The following is a 24,693-nucleotide window of genomic DNA, read 5'->3' as shown; positions in this document are numbered from 1 at the left end:
TGCCTACTTGCATATCAATTTATGTAATTTTTGGAATATGATATTTTGGTTTCATGATAGGTACATACAGATGTTTCTGTTTTGTTTTTTTAATATAGGGAAAATTCTGGACAAAAATCAAGTAAATATTTTAAGTAAACAATTTTAAAATGACAGAATAAGAGAATCTTGAAAAAAGAAAAAATGTAATCTATATATTTATACTGTAGTACCTTTAACGTACATGTGTCATGGTTTCTAGATGATAAATTATTTCATTGGGAGATCCTATTTATTAAAAAGGAGGATAGGTGATAACATACTATGAACATTAAATCAGGGTTTATGTTATTATACACATAGATTCGAAAAAGTGGACAAAAAACGAATATATAACAAATAAATGTTATCAAAGGCAAAATAAGTTACTCTTCTACCTATTTGGAAAAGTTTTTAGTGGTTTCACTCACTTTAAAACATGTAATCAGTTTGAAAATCATGCAGTGTTTATCGATATATTTGAAAAGGAAAAATGGCGGCATGCTCGCTGTTGAACACAGTAAGTTTGAGAAAATGAGTTCAAATAAACAAATTATGCAAGATACTGTTAGAAACCCACCAAATATATGTCCACCTATGTCACAGTAACATATATTGAGTGAGTTTCTAACAGTATTTTGTATAATTTTTTGTTTAAACTTGTTTTCCCAAACTTACCCTATTCAACATCGAGCATGCCATTATTTTTTTTTTTTTTCAAATATATCGATAAACACTGCATGATTTTCAAACCGATTACATATTTTAAAGTGAGTAAAACCACTAAAAACTTTTCCAAATAGGTAGAAGAGTAACTTATATAACTTCTATAAGAATATTAGAGATAAACCGTAATACAGATATATTCTGACACTACCTTTATCAGATTACTTAGATAAATACTTTTACAGTTTTAACAAAATAGTTACAGTAATATTGCAGGGTTTTCATCCACACTGAACGTCCACAGAAAAGTTTGAAGTTGTTACACTCAAACATTATCAAATAAAAATTCATAAAAAAAAAAAATTAATATAATTTTGATTAATTAATCTGTAAAACTTTCGAGATTTTATGTTTAATCATTTATTTATTTTTGTGTAAAATGACTATTTGAGAGGTATTTCCTTTCTATCTATTTATAATAGGATTCAATTTATAAAAAAAACAAAAAATGAATCAACTATTTTGATAATTCTGCTTATTTTTGTAGTCTGTTAATATATAGTTCTATACTATATAATATAATAGAATAATTTTCATTAACTGTCATGAAGCAAAAGAATGATCATAACATTTAATAACAATTTCTTTTCATCAGTTCCTTCACTGATCAATTTCTTTGCAACAGTTATACTCTAACCAGTGGTTTTCATCATCTGTTGCTAATCCATGTCCATAGTTTGATCTATTGCTTTGTGTGATTTCGAGTTTTGATTATCGACAATGGGAGATGAAGATGTTCTATTAGACTTGAAATCTGACCCTTTGATAATGTTTGAAAATTACATTATGCCAATCTGAGACAAAAAGGATAAAAACCATCTATGCTGGTATGGACAGTTACTGCATACAAATAACATCATTGCAAATAAACGAGATTCAAGATAGAAAACTTTTTTCATGGACGAGAGGACAAGAACAATCTACCTCCATGGATTTAAAAAAAAAAAGTGTTCAGTTCTGTATAGTTTTCCAAGTTAAATGTAAATATTTGCGTTTGAAATGATGCACCTGAACAAGGTCGAAGGTTACATCAATTGAAACATGAAAATTACAAGCAAGCTGAGAATAGTAGTCCAAATACAACAACTAAGCAATCCTCATCTAAAAATAATTTGGTTCTTGTCCAGAATTCCCCTTACATTAAAAAATAAAGGAAAATCTGGATGATGTGCGTACCTGTGATAAAACGAATGTCATATTCCAAAAATCATGTAAATTGATAAAATAGTTTTATTGTTATAAAAAAAATCACTTTTTAAGAGATTAATGGGAATTCATAAGCATTACAACATAAATCTTGCAAGTTTTAAATTACGAGTTATCACCCTTTGTTTTGCTTTTTTTTTAGATTGTTTTCAAAATGGCTGAGAAGATGGATGCTTTTGTCTTGCTCATAAAAATTTGACTTTCTTATTTAAAATATAACTACTTGATCTTTTATGATTTTTTTTTTCATCATGAGTATGTACATCAGAGATTTTTCCTTATTTTTGTTTTTTGATATAGTGGGAATTCTGCACAAGAATTAAAAATTTAAAACAAAACTTTAACATTATAAACACAGCAGTTGAAAAAATAAAATAAATTTGTAGACTGATTGATAAAATAACTGTACTTTATGTACCGGTCTTGACAAAATGGAAGAGTTACCTGGACCTCAAACTAAACTAGCCTCTTCCTTTGTAAAACTGGGTTTTTATTTAGAATTCGATTTATTCAAAAAAAAAAAAAAAAACATTGAGAAAATACAGACAAATCCTTATGATGTACATAGCCATCATAGAACAAAGATGCCATATTCCAAAAATCACAAATTGATCAAGTAGTTTAAAAAATAAAACTAAGAAAATCAAATTTTATTACGAAGTGAGACACTTTTTGATAGGCCATGTTTTATAAATAAGGGTAACAACTCAATTCGAACTACTGAGATCAGAATCAGCCTTATAATGGATACAATTTATTCTTAAAATTGATAAAAATCGTAAAAGCATTATTTTTTTTTATATATATATAGAAAAAAACTATTTGATCAATTTACGTGATTTTTGGAATATGTCATCCTTGTTTCATAACAAGTACATACATCATAAAGATTTCTACTGTATATTTTTTTAATTAAATCAAATTCTGAATAACAACTTAAAAAAATGTATTATGTATTCCTCCTGTTACAGGCTGAATGTTGTTCAACTCAACATGAATCGTGATAATGTTTGCGATGTTGTTTGTTATTTGTTTTGTGTGTGATAGCTGAATGTGTTGTTTTCTCCTCAGATTCGAAGTGTCCACCGTATGCATGCCTTTTTTGGATACAGCCATGAGGCGTCTAAATAACCTCTACCTTCAACTGATGCCGGACGTTGCGGTCACTGATGGCGAGCGTGCCACTCCTTCGAACACGGGCTGCGCGCAGACCTGTCAGAAGGAGAAAGTTTGCCAGCAGTGGCACCACCATTGCTCCCATCTAAAGTCCCCACTTTTACACTGCAACTGGAAGGGCAGAAACAAGAACAGAAATCCCTCCGAAAATATGAGCAACAGTACCTCCTCCTCCTCCTCTTCTTCCTCCTCCACCATAACTGCTGCAGTTACCATGGCTACTACCCACACTGGATGTGATGTATGCAGCCATGTTTGCGGTATTAATTGGTGTGAAAACAAGGATCTTACTCTACTTTTGTGCCCCAACCAACAACAGCAATGTCTCGACTGTGGGAAAGTAGTCTTCAAGCATTAATGCACTGAGCACATTCAGGCTTTTATCACTAATGTCTCATGCATTCGTCACATTATTATTATTACACGCTGCTAAGCGCCCCCTCTTCTTGCAATCAGTTTTATTTTAAGCTGTATTATAGAAGTGGAATGAGCCTTTACAATAGTTATTTTTTAGTTTTAATATTGCTTTCTAATGATAGATTATATTAGTCATTTTTTTTTTTTTTTTTTGCTTAGCAGAGCCTTTTCTGTCCCCCTCCCCCTCCTCCTCTTCCATTATCATTTTTTTCTTTCAATTGACAAGTATTTGTGAACATTGTCAAAAAAAACAAACAAAAAAAAACATGTGGTAACGTACTTACTAACTTCCGGTGTGTGTTATCAGAAGTAGTGACTAGGCAAATCAGTTTCTTCTGCTTTTTTCTCTAACACCTACCTCTCCCCTGTGCATGTACTTTTTTTTTTTTCATTATGTTTTTCCAATCGTTCTTTTTTATTTAATAATCATTGAAAAGTTTTTTTTTGGTCTCAATTTTATTGAAATTAATTTTTTTTTTTTTTTTTTAAGGATTATTGAAAACATTTAAACATATTTCTTATAAAATTTCAAATAAAATAAAAACTTTTTATTTTATTTTGTTATTAAAAGTGCAAATAAAGCCTAATTGTGTTATTTTATCTGTATAATTGTATGTTTTTCAATAATCTCCTTTTCTTATATTTTATTTCAATAAATCGCTTCACAATAGAAATACTGAAGAACAGTAAAAGTGAAGAAACTGATTTGCATTGTCACCACTTCCGGTAGTTCTACACCGGAAGTTAGGAAGTACGTTAGCTGACTATAACCAAACATGTTTATCTTGAAATTAAACTGAATGAAATAATTAGCCGAACTTATTTTAAGAAAATTGTATTTTGTTTTCAATTTCAGATGCATATTTCTGTTTATTATTTCTGATTTAATATAAGAATGATTTGTATGCAAACATGCAGAAATAATAGGACCAAGTGTATATTTAGGACCCCAATTATGATAGTTGAAAGAGATGAGTTTAGCATAAAACCTTATCTGTCCTGACTCAGCACCATGCCTTTCCAAAACACATACACAACTTTCTCCATAGTCTGGAACTGTTAATGGCATGCCGCACATTTTAGGATTTTTTTTTTTTTACAAAGGAGTCACCACTTATCAAGGCCCAAAGGTCACTCGAGCGATTTTTCTGATAAAGGGTGAAGAAAAAGCTGCTTTTCAGGTTGGCAGTATTTTGCGTGACCAGTAGCCTGAGATGTCGGAAATTTTCTATTTCTATGTCTATCCTTGTGGCCATTTCACTAGTAAGGGTGCTGGTGGTAAACGTTTCATCTGGGCTGACATTACCCGCCTGATAGTCAGGGACCCAAACCTTGGATTAACCACTAAGGAAGCTGTCCTATCAGCAGGTGTGAAGTACAGGGGCTTTTTTATTACCATTTGGTGAATGGATTCTGGACCATGCAGTAGTTTCTGGTGGGGCCTCTCGATGCCATACTAGTGGGTAATTGTTACAGCTTTACCTTATCATGTGCTACATAAAAAAAAAATTTTCCTGTATTTTTCTCTCTTACTTTCTTTCTCTATCCTACTCTAACCAAGTCTGTCGACCTGTTCCACAAATCATAAAACCTCAACATGAAATATCTCCAGAAAAAATACACAAATAAACCTAGAGCCCCATCCTCCAATGTAGACCCCTAGTACCATGTCTCCTCCAACATCAGGGGTCTATGTTCCAACCTTCCAGAGGTTGAAACCAATTGCAGGAGACGAAACTGGACATATTGTTCCTAAGCGAAACTGGAATATGGCTGACCACTTCCCTAGATGAGTTCATAATTAATGGATACTCTAACTTAACATCTAAATCTGACCCCCAAGATCGCCATGGGCATGGAATATGTGCCTACATTAAAGATGGCTTTCCGTGTGGTAGGGATATCTCCTAAGAAGACCCTAATTTACCTTATATGTGCTTCCGAGTTGCACTTGCTTACACCACCGCATTTATATTTGCTCTCTATCGCCGCCACAACAGCAGAGTTACTATCTTTAAGAGTCAGAAATTGACTACATCCTGTCTTCTCATCCTTTGGCTAACATTCACATTTGTGGTAACTTCAATGTCCACACTGTGGAATGGCTGACCCACTCAAACAAGACATGATGAGAGGTTCTGTCATGATTTTGCCATTGCCTATGACCTCACTCAGATTGTTTACAAACCCACCTGTGTGCCTGATACTATCGGTCAGTATGCAAGCCTTCTAGACCTTTTTCTCACAACTTCCCCTGAGCTATGTTCATGTTCCATTCTGTCTCCTCTGGGATCTTCCGACCACTTGGTTGTATCAGTTAAGATAAAAATGAAATGTAATAAGTCTTCAAATGTACCTCTCCACCGTACAGTATATCACTACTGGCTGGGGCAGCTTCCATACATTTATATCTGAAATACCTCAGCATTCCATGTTTAAAAAGGATGTATCCTCTCTATAGTATCAGACCTGACTGAATGGTTAATTGTAGGCATAAACTGATTCATACCATCCAAAAAATTCCAACAAAAACCTAACAGCCAGCCATGGTTCTCCCCAGAATGTGCTGCTGCCATTGCACACAGAAATCACTTTTTCCATAGCTACCAACGTAATAGATGTACTGAGACTAAAGCTGCTTTCAGGATTGCCAGCAACCGCTGTAAAAGAGTAATAAAAATGCAGGAGAGCTATATGCTCAGTCCGTTAAATCCAAAGTAACTGAGCAGTGGCTTGGTTCCCACCACTTTTGGCAAATAGCAAACAGGATCCTGAACAGAAGTGTGCGTTCTATCCCAACTATCATCAAAGGACCTGAGGTCATCTCGTCAGCATCAGATAAGGCCAAACTATTTGCCAAGAACTTTGCAGCTAATTCTACCCCATGCAACGAAGGCCATCAACTCCCTGTATTTCCTCCTATAACAGACAACATGCTATGCAACATACAAATATCTGTGCATGAGGTCACCAAGCTAATCAAGAACCTTGATTCCAGTAAAGCAACTGGCCCTGATGGCATTCCAATTATAGTGTTGAAAAAGCTTCAACCAGAACTTGCCCTCATACTTACAAAACTGTTTAAGTGTTGCCTTAAGGAGAAGTGCTTCCCAACACCCTGTAAAACTTCATCAGCATGCCCTGTATTTAAGAATTCAGGTGATAAGTCATCTCCCTCTTAGTACAGACAAATAAGTCTCCTGTGTGTCATGAGTAAGTTGCTGGAATCCATATTAAATAAAAAAGTAGTCAACCACCTCAGCAGATATAACATTCTTAGTGACATACAATATGGTTTTCAGTTCTGCTAAATCTACAGCAAATGTGCTAACGGTTATATCTCATAGAATTAGTGAGTCTCTCAACAAAGGCAATTGCTCTTGACATATCAAAGGCCTTCGATAAGGTATGGCATAAAGGCCTACTTCACAAGATTTCCAGCTATGGTATAACTGGAAATGTTTTCTCAATTATTAAATCATTTCTCTCTGATAGGTTCATAAGAGTAATGGTTGATCGGCAGAAATCAGAGGCCCAGTGTATTAATGCTGGAGTCCCTCAGGGGTCCATCCTGGGCCCAACTCTCTTCTTTATCTACATCAATGATCTCCCAAAACACATACTTAAATCATTCGTTGACATCTATGCTGATGACATGACCATCTATGACAACACATCAAAGGCCGTAAATGACAAAGTTCTCTCTGATTCTCTCTCCTCTGATCTTGAGCACGTGGTACAATGGGGGAAGAGGTGGCTAGTTACTTTTAATGAATCTAAAACCAAGCTTCTATCTTTAAATCATCAATGCTCTGATCCCCATCTGGCATCAATTGAAATGGATGGCTCTCGTCTAGGGGAAGCTCCATGTTTTGACAAGCTTCTGGGATTGACCTTTACTCCTGATCTGAAATGGATCACATACATCAAATCTGTTGCCAAGGTCGCTGGAAAAATGGTAGAATCCTTCTACCACTCCAGTAGATATCTCACTGCTGATGCAATTCTCTATCTATATAAAAGCCAAGTACGTCGGAGGATGGAGTATGGCTTCCACATCTGGGCAGGAGCTGCTAAAAACAGTGTATCCTGCCTTGATAGAGTACAAAATAAACCGTAGCTTAGTGAGAAATGCCCTTTTCTCTTCCCTGCAACCTCTCCCACAGAAGAGATGTTGCAAGCCTGTCTTTGTTGTATCATTATTTCCATGGCAAATGCTCGTCTGAGCTCCAATATCTGCCCCCCCCCCATCGCCAATCTTTCACAAAAAAACACCTGTCTAGCTGAAACCACTTTCAATAATTTTCCCCACTCCTTATCTGTGCCTAAAACAAAACGTAGATTCCATGAACAAAGCTTCTTTCTTAGAAGTGCACGCCTGTGGAACTCTCTTCTGTTTGCCTGTTTCCCACCTGACAACAACTTGGATGTCTTTAAGTCCTAGATAAACAAATTCCTGATAAACTGACCCCTTAAGTAAGACACTTTATCAAATCTCCATTACTAACGATTACTATGATTTTATCCCATTGATTACTGTACACGCAATAGCCTTTATCTCCGAGTAGCCTCCGGGCCTTGGTAAGTGGCGACTACCGTGTAAAAAAAAAAAAAAAAAAAAAAAAGACATATAATGGCTTTGCTACACTAGCATGACAATGTTTTGATTTATAGTTATTAATAACTAAGATGTTCTCAAGCGAAACGTCTGTCTTTTCATTTAGGTGTTAATTTTGGAAGTGATAAAAGGCAATATTTTTATTTGAAATGTGATCTCATCTAAAAAATAAATAATCAGATCACATGACTTTAAAATAAATATTGCCTTTCCAATTTTCTCCTTGTCTGACCTGGCAGAAATATCCCACAAATAATTGAACTCATTTTAATGTGGGATTGCCTAGGCTGTATGATATCCTTTTTCTATGTCTTTTAAATGATTTTTAGTAACATTTTCAATATATGTGCTGATAAGCAAAATATATGCTTGTGCATAACAAATAATTTTGCTAACTGCATTTCATTTCCTCTGATGATATAAGCCTTTATTGAAAATCCATGGATTAAGGAAATATAATTCTTTTCCATATATTCCTTGCTTCAAACAATAAATTCTTAATTTGAATATATTTTTAATATATATTTTAATCCAAAGAATTTAATTTAAATTATTACACACACACACACACACACACACACACACACACACATATTAGTGATGGGAAGATTCTAATATTTTTCCCAATTCTGTATTAAATTCCCGATTCGGATACTTTATAAATCTCTAAATATATTTGTTATTTTTAACAATTATCATAAAAACATTAAATGTGCTGATATTTTTTCAAACATAAAAAATACACGTGTGAGGGATGATCTATCGGTTTTAGTTATACTGGGAGTTTAAAATCAATAGATTTTCATTATCTTATTACTACCTGCACTAGAATATTTTGTTTTAAACAAAATCAAACAAAATAGCCAATTAAAAGAATCGTTTTTGGCATTAGAAAATAGACACCAATTCCGACACTCTCAAAAGTTTTGATTTTCCTGATTCTGATTCCAATTAACTGTCCCAACATTCATATATATATATATATATATATATATATATATATATATATATATGAGTTTTATGATAATTGATTGGAATCAGAATCGTGAGTGTATATATATATATATATATATTCTTAGAATATATACCAATTCTTATTTAAGAAGCTCAATGTAATTACAGAGCAATATAATGAATGAATGGCAAAAAACTATATTCCAAAATTCAGGATGTTGACGATCTTATAATTTATTCCTTTAATTCAGTTGACATTTACAATTCTTGACAGTATCTGTTTCGTAATACAGAAGAAATAGTAACAATCGATCCGTCAAAAAGAAATAAAGTGTGATTTGACGTGATTAAAATCAGAAAATTGACAGAGAAGTTGCAAATACCTTTAATGTTTCCATTACACCATTTTGAATACAAAAAAAAAAGAAAAGAAAAACAATTTGCAGCTTCTCTTCCAATTTTCAGATTTTAATCATGTCAAATCACACATTTCCTTTTGACTGATTGATTGTTGCTATTTCTTCTGATGAGTTAAGGGCATAATAGATTCACTGATTGATATAATAATTAAGCAATTGATTTTGCTCTATGAAACAGATACTGTCAAGAATTGTAAATGTCAACTGAATTAAAGGAATAAATTATAAGACGGTCAACATCATGAATTTTGGAATATAGTTTTTTGTCATTTATTCACTATAATATATATATATATATATATATATAAAATGGGTTTTTATATTTGAATTTCATTCATAAAAAATATAATTTTCAAAACAAAAAGTTATTGTTTGGACGGAGAATACATTATTTGTATTAATTTCCTTAATCCACATCGAAAATCCACGGATTAACGAAATTACTATAAATATTGTATTCTTTGTCCAAACAATAAAATTTTGTTTGGAAAATTATATTTTTTTCTGAATGAAATTTAAATATAAAAACTCTAAATTTTAATTTATTCTATCTAGTATATTGAGCAATTTTATTTGGTTGGGATTGTTTTATATAAGAAATATTACCCCTCAAAAGTATTTTGTACTCGTAATGCCATCGTTTGACTTTCACCTGGCAAATTCCATTTTTTTAAATTTTTACACTTTTGCATCAGTTTTACCCAGCTAAAACCCAAATATAAAGTTTCACATGGGTTCGAATATCCTATATATTAAGTTTCATGTCTGTAGACCAAAAACTGACAGAAGAGTTTCGTAGGCAAAATTTTTTAAACAAATATATGTATGCATACATAAATATATATATAGAAAGAGATTTGTGTTTACTATAAACTTTTTACACAAATATTACACAAGCATAAATTATGTAGAATATCTGCATGAATATAATTGCATGTAATAGTTAACTAAAGATGATGATCATATAAAAAAACAAAAAAACTAAAAGGGAAAATGAACGTTTTAAAAGAATATGCAAATTAGATCTTTTGCAGATGAATGCAATTCTACGGCCCATATATGACAACGTTGTATTTTCTTTTTAAATAAATAGAAAAAAAGTTTTTAATATGAATATCAATGCACAAAAAAAAAATTTTTTAGGAGTATGTATGTATGTATGTATGTATATATATATATATATATATTCAATAGAGCATTGATTCTGTAATAATAAATGCAAAATCTGCATGGATAAAAAAATATTTAAGTATATTTTACAACCAGCAAGGTTGGGTGTCCTTGTTAGTTGTAAAATATGTCAATTGCTGTTTTCCAAGACTCGTTTTACCAAATGAATCTTTAATGATATGTTTGTGTCCTTATTTCTACTTTCTGCCTTATTTGTTCTCATTTCCATTGATTAACTTTGCATATGTATATATATTTTATTCTTACATTGGAGTCATCAGTTATCAAGGCCTGAAGGCCACTCAAGGATAAGGGTTAATGAGTGTACGGTAGTCACTGAGATAACAGCGTATTAAAAGTTGTTAGTGGAAATGAGGTAGAAATGGATTATTTAGGGAACGGGGTTCGACCTAACAAGAAATTGTTTACATTTGTATATGTACATATACACACACACAAACACATGCACTTTTAATAAGTAAGTGTAAATAATTTACCCGATTTTTATTTTTTGCTTGCTAATTGTAGTTTTAGATTCCATATGGAAACAAATTGCATTGCACTTGCAAATGCCATATTTTCCCATGCTGAAAACGCATCCTTAATTCACGTAATGCATATGTCTAATTAATGCTATTCATGCTGAACTTTTGTAGAAAAGTGTAATTTTTTTCAAAAATATTTTGATTTGAAAATTGTATTGTCATCTTCAATTCACTGAGCTTAGCAATTGCTCAGTTGTCATCCGTCTTTTACCAGGATGGCACTTTTTCCTTTTTGTTTTGGCTGCGATATATTCTTCAGATTTTTAGATATGAAATAAATTGTTTCTGCATACACCAGTTTTAAAATTTAGCAACATTAAGCATTTTCGATTTAAATTCTTGATGAATGTTTAATAAAATTTAAATCCTTTTTTTTTTTCTTTTTTGTTTATGTAATTATTTAAATGTTATTTTACATGTTTAAAGTTGTTTTTAATGATGACTTTGCTAATCTTTATCAATTACTCTATTTCTTCATTAACTTCCATACAATTTATCATTTTGTATGTTGTATTGATATACGTAATATCTGTAATAAACAGAGACTTTGATATTGGAGATGTTTCAAAGTAATATCATTTGTAATTTCATTTTTCAATAAAATGAATTCGGACATTAAATTAGTTTGCGATGAATTTGGACATCAAATTAGTTTGCGGTGATATTTTTCTCAGATTTTATCAAGCAAATTTGATGTCATAGTTTATTTTTTCTCCCATTCATTGAATTCTTGAATTATCTTGAAAGAATGAATTGAATGAGAGTTGCTGATTTAGTAGATGTGGAACAGTGGCAGGGTCAGTTAACAGTGGAAGTTCAAAGAAAACATAGGAGGAAGTGATAAAGATGGATATGAAAGAAAGAGGGATAAATAAAGACCTGATCAGAGATAGATTAGTTTTGACATCAATTTCTAAAAGCTATCCAATACATATAAAATAGATGTAAAACCAAATGTGATGATCCATTATAATAAAATTCATCTATGGAATACGTATTATTTATCGGACTACTGTTCTCATCTTGAGTGTCATTTTCGCAACGTTTCAGTCGATGTAACCTCCAACCTTCTTCAGGTGTATCTCGTCAAACTCGGGAATGTTTTTGTTGAACTCAGGAATTTGGATGGAGTTTCGAGCAGAACCCTTTATTTACTTCACACCAGCCATAATTGGATAGAGGTCCTAAGTAATTCGCAAATGTATTTTTTTGGTTGCCCACACTGAGGATTGAACCTTCAACCTTCAGGGTAATATCACTTTTACAATTGATTTTTCCCAGTACTCTAACCACTACGCCACAGGTCCTTGCTTGAAATTCCGTCCAAATGCCAGAGTTCAATAGAAACATTCCTGAGTTCGACAATATACACCTGAAGAAGGTCGGAGGTTACATCGACCGAAACGTTGTGAAAATCACACTCAAGATGAAAACAGTAGTCCGATAAATAATATGTATAACCAATCCTCATCTCAAAACTTCAGAAACGTCATCTATGGAAGTTACCTGATGATCAAACGCTCGTGTTATTTCTGACAGGAGAGTCCATAATCATAACATGTCCAGTTAAAAAGTTCAGAAAAATATTTTTGCTAAAATCAAACCAAAGTTTACTTTGATTGTTAGCTATTTGCCACTGACAAATAATATCGGCTGAACCAATAAGAAATATTTAGTCTCAAAATTGGCATTTGATTAATGAATGCAATTTTATGCCATGTTCAGAATTAATTAATGAAATTGTTTTACTTGGTTCTATTATGATTTAGATTATAATTTACTCAAAAATTGTACATGCATGGGTGAGTCAAAAGTTTTATCATTATACAAACATATCTGAATGTTTGTAGCATGACGCAAATGTTACAAGCCATGGAAGGTACACCTGCTGCAGTTGTAACTAATTGGTAATTTGTGTGATTTGAACATGCAATGTAATCCGTTTCAAAAACTTAAAGCTTTGTGTGTTCAAACTGGGCAACAACACCCAAAAATATTTGTCAAGCAAAATGTTAAAACATAGTTGATCGCAGTACAGTAATCAGATGGTTCAAAAAATTTTTTATTCATATTGCAAGAACGTCGACAATTGGGAAAAATCAAGTAGGATTAAATCTGAAGAACTCAAGTATTTGCTCCAAATCATTGAGGCAAATCTGCCAGGTAGCACTTGGAGAGTATTGGACATTATTTTATATTTCAGTCTAATTCTTTATCTTTGACACTGGCCCTGGCACTGCCAAAGCACACCAAGATCTGCTGAATTATGCTAAAATATTGCATAACTTTTGATTATCCCTTGTAATTATGGACTGAGTGTTTGATTTTGATATTTTGCTGCATGTAATATGTTAGAGTAGTGGTTCCCAACCATCTTTATATGGTGGCACACTATTGAGCTTTTTAAATTTTCACGGCACATCTATCACAAAAACATGAATATATTCTATTCATAAAGTCTTTTTGCGATAAAATAATAGAAAATAAAAATCATATAAGGAAAAAAAGTATTCTTCTATAATCCAATTTTTCTCGATTGAAACCTTAATTCTCAATACATAAATATTAAGAAATGCCTACAAAGAATCTGTTAAATAACAAGATAGATGGTATAAAGCATTGCAACGCTTACCAATGTTTATAAACATTGGTAAGTTAAAAGTATCTAACAATTACAAACGACTTCTTGTGCATTTTATTTCTTTTTTATAATTAAACATCCGTATTATATCAGTAATAAGGTATGAGTATTTATTAATACAAACAACTCTGCTCATAGTGATATGAAAAATGTTTTTTACTTGCAACTTCCGCCTATAAATTTTTTCGCAACACACCAGTAATCATTTCGGCACACACTGATTGAGAAAGACAAGATTGCACAAAGTAAAACCAAAGGTGCTAAATACAAATTTTTATTTTTTTGCTGCTTGTTTAAATTAAGTTTCTTTTTTTTTGTCTAGATCCCCAGGGGCAGAAAAAAATGGAAAACCTAAGCTGATTAAAAAATCACCAAAATCTTTAAAAGAAAAGTATGTGATGGGATCTCAGGAAAGGTACTTTTTTTTCTTTTTTTTTTTATAAAATTGGACCATTATTTATCTTTTTTTACCTTTTTTATTATTTAATTTTTTTTACCTTTTTTATTATTTAATTTTTTTTACCTTTTTTATTATTTAATTTTTTTTACCTTTTTTATTATTTAAATTTTTTTTACCTTTTTTATTATTTAAATTTTTTTTACCTTTTTATTATTTAATTTTTTTTACCTTTTTTAAATTTTTTTTACCTTTTTTCTAATTTAATTTTATTTACCTTTTTTATTATTTAAATTTTTTTTTACCTTTTTTATTATTTAAATTTTTTTTTACCTTTTTTATTATTTAAATTTTTTTTTTACCTTTTTTATTATTTAATTTTTTTTTACCTTTTTTATTATTTACATTTGTTTTACCTTTTTTATTATTTGAATTTTTTTACCTTTTTTATTATTTAAATTTTTTTTACCTTTTTTATTTAATTTTTTTTACCTTTTTTATTTAAATTTTTTACCTTTTTTATTATTTAAATTTTTTTACCTCTTTTATTATTTAAATTTTTTTTACCTTTTTTATTATTTATCTTTTTTACCTTTTTTATGATTTAAATTTTTTTACCTTTTTTATTATTTGAATTTTTTTTACCTTTTTTATTATTTACATTTGTTTTACCTTTTTATTATTTAATTTTTTTACCTTTTTTAAATTTTTTTTACCTTTTTTATTTAATTTTTTTTACCTTTTTTATTATTTAATTTTTTTTACCTTTTTTATTATTTAATTTTTTTTTACCTTTTTTATTATTTAATTTTTTTTTACCTTTTTTATTATTTAAATTTTTTTTACCTTTTTATTATTTAATTTTTTTTACCTTTTTTAAATTTTTTTTACCTTTTTTCTAATTTAATTTTTTTTACCTTTTTTATTATTTAAATTTTTTTTTACCTTTTTTATTATTTACATTTTTTTTTACCTTTTTTATTATTTAAATTTTTTTTTACCTTTTTTATTATTTAATTTTTTTTTACCTTTTTTATTATTTACATTTGTTTTACCTTTTTTATTATTTGAATTTTTTTACCTTTTTTATTATTTAAATTTTTTTTACCTTTTTTATTTAATTTTTTTTTACCTTTTTTATTTAAATTTTTTTTTACCTTTTTTATTTAAATTTTTTTTACCTTTTTTATTTAAATTTTTTTACCTTTTTTATTATTTAAATCTTTTTACCTTTTTTATTATTTATCTTTTTTTACCTTTTTTATTATTTAAATTTTTTTTACCTTTTTTATTATTTAAATTTTTTTACCTTTTTTATTATTTTTATTTTTTTACCTTTTTTATTATTTAAATTTTTTTTTACCTTTTTTATTATTTAATTTTTTTTACCTTTTTATTATTTAAATTTTTTTACCTTTTTTTATTATATAAATTTTTTTACCTTTTTTATTATTTAATTTTTTTACCTTTTTTATTATTTAATTTTTTTACCTTTTTTATTATTTAATTTTTTTACCTTTTTTATTATTTAATTTTTTTTTACCTTTTATTATTTAATTCTTTTTTAACTTTTTTATTATTTAAATTTTTTACTTTTTTTATTATTTAATTTTTTTTTTACCTTTTTTAATATTAAAATTTTTTTACCTTTTTTATTATTTAATTCTTTTTTACCTTTTTTATTATTTAAATTTTTTTACCTTTTTTATTATTTAATTCTTTTTTACCTTTTTTTATTATTTAATTCTTTTTTACCTTTTTTATTATTTAATTTTTTTTTACCTTTTTATTTAATTTTTTACTATTTTATTTACTTTTACTATTAAAACATTTTTATTGTTTTATTTTTATCTTTTTACTTTTTTATTAATTTTATTTTTTACTTTTTTATTATTTAATTACAAAAGATTTTTTTCACTGTTTCACTCATTTTTTTGCTTTTTCATGGTATTCCCACCCCCTTTTTTTTGTTGTTACTTTCTTATTATCGATTAAAAAAAAATTGTATTATGAACTAGCTAGCGTTGCCTGTTTGTAAAATACATTTAAATATAACATTTTAATTGGTGCAGATTTTGTAATTATTATTATAGAGTCAATTCTCTATCAATTATTATATATTATATTGGACCCAGTAATGATTTCAAAATTTAAAAAACTACTTGACCTGGGTTCTATCAGCTAAAATTGAAACCAAAACCTAAAACACTTCAGCCTTAGTTGTTACCATTTAAGCTATTGTCAGATGGATAAGAAATAGTTAAAACAAAGCTGACTTTAATGTATGTATGTATGTATGTATGTATGTATGTATGTGTATATATATATATATGAACATGTGTACAAATAACACATTAAGTCGACTTACACCTGCCAGTTCCAATTTTTTCAATTTTGATCCCTTAGCAGCTATTTTTGCTGGCTAAAATCCCAGAAAACAATGGTTCACAAAAATGTAATCATTTGACTGACCTCATGTCACTCTGTGACCTTGCATCTCTCAGAAAAAAATATTGACAGACGAATGCACACAGACATATTGAGTTTTATAAATAAGATTTTTTTGTTTTTTGCATATTTTTCATAACACATTTTCATTTAAATGAATTGTTTATTTTTCAGTATCAATATAAATATTAAATGTTCAGTAGTTTGAAATATTTACTATATGATATCTTATTTGTTCAAATATTTATTTTTGATATTTTCTAATAATTTAAATTTTTAATCTTACTGTTTATTTATATCCTTTTTTGTTTTATCAGAGGTAATTCAAAAGATCGGAAAATTAAAGGCAAAGAAACTGCTGAAAAAACAATCAGAGAAAGTTGCACTGCTGAGTCCACTGCTAAGTTGTTAAAGGTAAGCTATAAATATTTAAACTAATGATAAACATCTAATGAGATTGCCCTTGGAGAAGTGTCAAGTTTAATCTAGTGAAAAATTGGATGATGGAGTTCGAATTCAATATTGAGATTTGAAAAAATAAACAAATATAGTTTGTTGGTTAGCAAAGTATGCACAAAAATATACGATGGAATTGCTAAGGAATGGGAAAACATCATAGCTGATATTGTGACTAGATTGCAAAGATGTCTTTGGCGCTGTCACTCACTATGCGCCCCTCCTCTAGTGAGAACCAATGCTCAGAGGCATCCACAGTACATAAAAAAGATGTTACATGAAATAAAGTAAGGACGGAAAGTTCCTTTGGGGTTTTTGGGTCTTCAGTTGTGAGTCAGTCTGTGAGGGAAATGTAACATTGTCTGGGAAGCAACATGTTGTAGCCTCAGTCGCAAAGGAGACAAAGAATACAAAAAAAACTTCAACTTGCCTTTTTTTTAATTTTTATTTTGTACAACATTTATTTCCTCATTCTCTCGTTATTGTTGTGACATCCTTCAGAGTTATCGCTATATGACATAAAAAATGTGTTTATTTAAAGAGCTTGTATTTAGATTGATAAAATTCAGTTTAAACTGATTTTTTATTATTCTTACCCACATAATAAAAGCCTGACATTATTCTTACCCGCCTGATAAAAGTCTGACATTTTTATCCACCTGCTTCTCTGTTGGCTGGGGTTGTAAAATATGCTGACTGCACCTCTTGTTGGCCGTGGGTGGTGACTCAGAAGTCATCAGGACAGAATCCTGGTGGTTGAGCAATCATTGATCCAACAACAGTGGTCAATGGCTTGCAACACACCACTTTGACCCTTACTTGGTCTGACAGGCAGTCAGATGGGGCCCGATCTGATCAATCTCGAATGCCCTAGCTCATATGTAGTTATTTTTTTCCCAACCGTATTATTGAATCTACTCTTGTGGAACACTTCCCAACCCTTTATATTATATGAGCTAGAAAGCTGAGGCTAATGGTCAGTTGTGTTAAGAAAAAGAACTGATGACTTCTGTTAGATCATTGAGCAAAAGAAAACTCAGAATTTGGCAGAGGATCAGAATTTTTCTTTGCATAAGTATATTGATATTACATCACCGTCTCAGCCAAAGCGGATGTGTTATCCCCTTGGTTCATTCCCAACCATAGTTGGATTCCTTGGTGGGTAGTGGAGCATAGGACCAATGAAAATCAAATCATGACTTCTTTTCAAAAATCTAAAAGGTATTTATCCGATTAAAATTCTGAAACCAACTTAGACTTCCCAAAATTTATTATTATTGAATCACTGAATGAAATTAAACTGGACAAATTATCCCCTTTTCAGATTGTAAAAGTTATATCCTGTAGGTCAAATCCAAAAAATGCTAAAAAAAATTTCAAAATGACAATCTGCTAGTGGGAGTTCAAATAGAGAAACCTGCAGAAAATCTGCTCAAAATGAATACGTTCCACAACATCAAATGCAAAGCGTATCCACACGCTAGATTAAATACCTCAAAAGCTTTCATTAGCAATGCCAGAAGAAATTGAAGCAGCATTAAAAAAAACAGAGTGTAAAAGAATATAAGAGAAATATCATCAGACAAAACAACAGAACTATACAAACACACATACACACACACATATATATATATATATATATATATATATATATATATATACGTTTGATAAACCATCAATACCAGAAGATATCAGGATTGGTTATACAGTAGGAGTAGAGCAATTTATACTAGCTTCCCTACGATATTTCAGATGTTAGAAATTTGGTCATCACAAAGACATTTGCAGAGGACGCCAAGTGTGTGGGAAGTGTGGGGAACATGACCTAAACCACACAGTGAATGCAAAAATATAAAATGTGCTAACTGCCATGGAGAACACCCTGTCCTCTCAAATACCTGCGATGTCTACAAGAAAGAAAAGGAGGTAATGTATATGAAACACAGCAAAAGTTTACCATTACCAGAAGCTAGAAAAATTGTTGAAATTTATATGGAAACAAAAACATTTGCCAGTGTTGTACAAAAAACAAATAAAAAAAAAACTCAGGATACCATTCAAATAGATAACGGTAAAAAAAAAACTTACAGAAAAGTTAATAAATTTGAACACAAATGAATAGCCATCATTTACAAGAAAATCTTTAAAGAAAATGTATTCAACATAAACGAAAACAACTGAACCTATTACGAAAACAAAATTAAATGTGGATAACAATATAGAAATGCCCAAAGAGAGTTCTCATACAGCTGAATTTACAAGTGAAAGACATAAAAGATCACCAATCCTACCTTCGGATTCTAACAAAGACATAATTGAAAATAAAAAGAAAATTCAATTAAAAAACAGAGCTCAAGTAAAAGAATAACACAACCTGCTTTGATAACAAGGAACTCGAAGAAATGGAGATTGAAAATAAACCCAATAAATAAGCAAAACTCAACAAAAAATCAATGTATTAAAAAATATGACTGGTTCTATTTCATAAACTTAGGCCAATAGGATGTGTGTTTGCAAGTCAGGTATGCGCAGTCCTGGATATGACCTTAAACTATATCCGATGGTGAGGCCCCAGCTTGCGAGCTTCGGGGAGTGTGGAGCCACCCTTTAATTGCCATTGCTGTCAGGTCTACTCTGACCTGGAGTGGTAGTACCTGTTAGGGTCCCAATTATGGGTTAAATAGAAACCGACTTAAAAAAACAAATATACTCTATTAAAAAATTGTTCTTCAAAATCACTGGATTCGGCATTAAATAACCTGAAAAGGGTTGATATGCCGTAAAACAAAGACAAACAATCAGGTATACGCAACACACACACATATATATATATATATATGACGTATATTTTTTTTTTTTTTTTTTTTTTTTTACAAAGGCATCACCACATTATCAAGGCCCAGAGGCCACTCAAGGATAAGGGTTAAAGAGTGTACAGTAGAAATTGGTCAATATAGTAATCATTAGTAATGAAAATTTGGTAAATTTAATAACTTATATGGAACGGCTCATCAAGAACTTATTTACTTTAGACTTGAACACAACCATATTGTAGTCAGCCGGAAAGCAGGAAAACGGAAGACAATTCCACAGGCGTGCAGTTCTAAGAAAGAAGCTTTGTTCATGGAATCTACGTTTAGGTTTAGCCACAGATAAAGAGTGGGGGAAATTATTGATAGTGTTTACAGCTAGACGAGTGTTTCTTGTGAAAGTTTGGCGAGGGGGGACCAAAGATTGAAGCTCAGTTGAACACTTTCCATGAAAATAACGATACATCAGAGACAAACTCGCAACATCTCTTCTGTGAGATAGAGGTTGCAAGGAGGAGAAAAGGACATCTCCTACGAGGCTACGAAGTCTATTTTGAACTCTATCAAGGCAGGACAAGTCCTTTCTAGCAGCTCCTGCCCAGATGTGGCAACAGTATTCCATCCTTGGACGTACCTGGCTCTTATATAGGTAGAGAATAGCATCAGCAGTGAGATATCTACTGGATCGATAGAAAGATCCCACCATTTTTCCAGCGGCCTTGGCAACAGATTTGATATACGTGTTCCATTTAAGATCAGGAGTAATGGTCAAGCCCAGAAGCTCATATAGGCTGGATTTGATTTTTAGATAATCCATAGTGGTTGATATGCCATAGAACCTAAACAGTCAAATTAAAATTGTTCATAAAATGTGTATCTATTGAAAACTTATAATTTGTTAAATACATAAATTTTTAAATATATGAATTTGTTATATATATAAATCTGTTAAATGTATTGATTTGTTAAATATATAAACTTGTTCAAATTGCTGTTTACTTTTTGTCTAACTTTTATAAAATTTGAGTCGGTGTTAAATGAACTTAAATGGGTTGATACGCCATAAAACAAACCAACGAACCAACCTTATCCACCTAATAAAAGCCTGATATTATTCTTACTCACCTGATAAAGTCTTACATGTTTTCTATATAGTTTATATTTTTGTCTTTCCAGGCTTTACCAAAAGAGGAAGAAAAATTTCTAACTTTAGAAGGTTTTATTCAATTTGTAATTGATACGGCAAAGCAAGACGTAAATGCTGTGTGGCGTGCATTGTTGGCTTGTGGATTTGATCTCCATTTTGAACGGTAATTTTTTATCTTTAATTCTTTTCTCTTCTCAATTCGTAAGATTTTAAAAAAAATTTTCTGATCATTTTTTTTTTTCATTCGAAAATGGTTTCTGTTGGCCATATTTTTTGTTCATCATTACAAATTTTTAAAAAATTGTTTGGTAAAAGATATCTTTATTTCTCATCTTCCCTTTAATCTTTTAGTTGCTCATGCATTGATGTTGGACAAGCTCAGCAAATGTCGAAACAGTGGACATTAGAGATGGACAATTCTCTTGTCGCTTATATTGATTCATTCTGCAGAAAACTTGCCATCTCTCCTTCACGTCTTCATCCACATGAAATCTACATTACGGAAAATCAATTAGCAAATGAAAAATTCATGTTACTTCAAGGTGAGGTTTTATTTTATTTATTTCTATTTTATGTGTATACTAACAGATGCATCCGGTGTTGTCCGGTATTAAACGTAATGTTAAATTCCTTTTAAATAATGAAATTAAAAAAACAACAAAAAGAAACTGGGAAATGTGCATGCAAGTATTATGTTTCTTCTAAACAGTTCACTTGTAAAAAAAAAATAAATACTCGAGATGAGATATAAACCAAAACCTAAAAACAGCGAGTCAAGTACAATAACCATTAGGCCAGCTTGCAACGTTCTTTAAAAAGTGTTTTCAAACCTACTTACTTTTAACATAAGTGAGCTATCATGTGAACAATTCACGCATGCGCAGTTGTGAAACAGTTGACAAATAAATAAAAATTCAATGACCCCCCCCCTCCTCAAGTACCAATTTTTCAATTCTGACCCCTTAGCAGATGAAAATGGATTAAAAAGTTTTCCACATGCCAAAATACCCTATATACTAAATTTCAAGTCTGTAGATCGAAAATTTGTTGAGTATGTAAGTTGAGAGTTGTCCTCACACATACACGCACATTCTCACTTTTCTAGATAGATATTTTTTTCGGCATGGAATGGGGGACATCTCACAGACCACCTCCAAATTTAGCTTGAGAATTATTCATATGGGTACATTTGTGTTTATCTTACTATTTGTATGTAGATACATGACTTCACATGTAATTATTGTTGATTTTTCATTTACTTTCTTTGTTTTTTTTATTTACTCTTTACATTTTTACTAAAAAAAAAAAAAACATTGAGTGATTCTCCTCTTACACTCCAATATTTATTACTGCTCAAAACAAAAGAGATAATAAACAAAATGGCACAAACGTTTATTATGTTTGGTTTAAAAAATATAGTACATCAAAAATTATGTAAATTTATCCAGTACTTTTGTTAAAAAATAAAATAAAACTTTATCAGTGAAATCTGCTGGCGGCCATTTTTGGCCTTCATTAAGGTCACTGGCCAAGGGACAAAACTTAACAGTTAAATCTTATGTAACCCTCATAATAATGCAGATAGAAAGTGTTTACCAATAAAATTATATTTTATTAAAAAAAAAAAAAAAAAAAAAAGTTGCTAGATAAATTTGCATAAATTTTTCAAAGTTTTTATGCAGTTATAATTTGGATATATTGATGTGAAACAATTTTGTACTGATGATTCACTTTCAAAATTTATTTATACTTTAAAATTTTTGAAAATTCATTTATAATTTTATATCCATTTATTATCTTTAGATTTATTTATCATTTTGAATTTTCTAAATACAGAAAATATGCTGTTGAATTTATAAGGAGTGATGTGATACTAAGTCATTTTAACCTCAATATGATTGAAGTTTACACAAACCGTAAAAAATAATTTTAAGAAACCATAATTTGTTAAAAAAAAAAAATTCATAATCCACCATTATCTCCTTCCAATAATTTTTTTTTCCATAACAATAATAATATATAGTTTGGATTATAACAATATATTTAAACAGGCTCCTTCAGTCTTGACAGACTAGGAATACCCTAGTAGGGATGCCTGCGCTTTAAATTTTTGTGGCAGGAGGTGCGCAATCTCCAACCACACCTCTCCTAAGTCAACATTCGCAAGTGAAGTGTATGTACATGATGACTAGAGACAAATGCTGAGATAAGCAGAGAGCACATACAGCGCCTAGAATTCCCAAAGTGTCATCCATCTGGTACTAACCAGGCTCAACCTTGCTTAACTTCTGTGATCTGATGAGAACAGGTGTGTCAATGCGATTATGCCATATAACAATATATATATATGTTTTTTTATTTGTTTTTGTTAGTGATACTCTTTGAACAAATTCAATTATTTATACGAAAGTGCATTTTTACCTAAATGCGAGTTGGGAATAATTTTCCCATTGACCAATTTGATACCCCCTAAAATGGGGAGCGGCATATATATATTATTTTTAAAATATAATTATCCACTGACATGTGTTTCGTCGTCTACGACTCATCAGAGTGGCTGATCTAGCGAGATTTGAAATCAGGACCCCATGATAAGAAGCCTAAACCTCTACCACGGGACCACCTCGCTCGACTACTGAATGTATCGCGTTAAGCTTGATGAAAATGCGTTTACACTTTCAGAGTATGTATATTGGTAGTGAACATTCTAAAGCAAAATATATATTTATATTTTATTTATATTTTGAATGAAAAAATAAATATATATTTGGCTCTGGAATGTTCACTAGCAATATATAATAGCAGGACACGAATCTGGTAAAATAGAAAAGAATGATTTTAAGCCTCAGTCCATGTTGCACTGAAACTATCTCTGGATGAATACAGTGTTATCCATAGATTTCATATTTTGCCACATTAACTTAGGGTTGTTTTTTTTGGGTTTTTTTCTTTTCTTTTTCCACATGGAATTCTTACCAAGGGTAAATAAACATAAAAGTAAGCAGCATACCAATGAGTTGTCGAATGTAGAAGATCGCAAAAAATAAAAATTGTTTCCGGGAAACATTTTTAACAGTCAAGTTAAAATTACTAAAAACTTTTCAGATGTAATAACCTCCCTTTTCTTTCCATTCAAACGTTTTGTTTAGGAGTATGATATCAAAAATACTAGCATTTGTTCATTTGTGTGTTAGTACAGACAACCTAAAATGCTACAAATATATGTTGATAAAACTTATCAGTTATATGACAGAGCGATTTAAAATTTCAAATAGTTTCTTTTTTTTTTTCATTTAAAAAAAAAACAAAACAAAAAAAAAACAAAGCTGTAGTAAGATAGTTTTGTATTCGATCAAATACATAAATCTGGATGTGATGCAGGATTATCTCTCTTGACCAAACGCTTTTAAAGAGGTAACTTCCTTGGTTTGATCAAGCTGCGCGCCACAACGCAGAGTTCATTTATGAAGCAATAGCTCCAGAACCACTCCAAGATTGGCAAAGAGACCCGGGAGGTCAGCTGAAGACATGGTTACACACCATCA

The 24,693-nt window shown here is 30.5% G+C and overlaps 1 protein-coding gene across 1 annotated transcript in view; it reads left to right on the top strand.

Annotated features, from left to right (window-relative positions):
• LOC145277736 (putative E3 ubiquitin-protein ligase HECTD4) overlaps positions 1-24,693 on the top strand; it is a 286,999-nt gene that overhangs the window by 229,217 nt on the left and 33,089 nt on the right. The window contains exons 54-57 of the mRNA XM_080129447.1: positions 14,213-14,305; positions 17,053-17,149; positions 21,178-21,311; positions 21,500-21,690. Coding sequence (XP_079985573.1) covers positions 14,213-14,305; positions 17,053-17,149; positions 21,178-21,311; positions 21,500-21,690 — 515 coding nt within the window. The remainder of the gene's footprint in view (positions 1-14,212; positions 14,306-17,052; positions 17,150-21,177; positions 21,312-21,499; positions 21,691-24,693) is intronic.

This window comes from Euprymna scolopes, chromosome 1 (assembly GCF_053919585.1).
Source record: "Euprymna scolopes isolate OS-2025 chromosome 1, ASM5391958v1, whole genome shotgun sequence".
Classification (NCBI taxonomy): domain Eukaryota; kingdom Metazoa; phylum Mollusca; class Cephalopoda; order Sepiida; family Sepiolidae; genus Euprymna; species Euprymna scolopes.
Note: the sequence above shows the minus strand (reverse complement) of the source record. Positions and strands in the feature narration are given on the sequence as shown.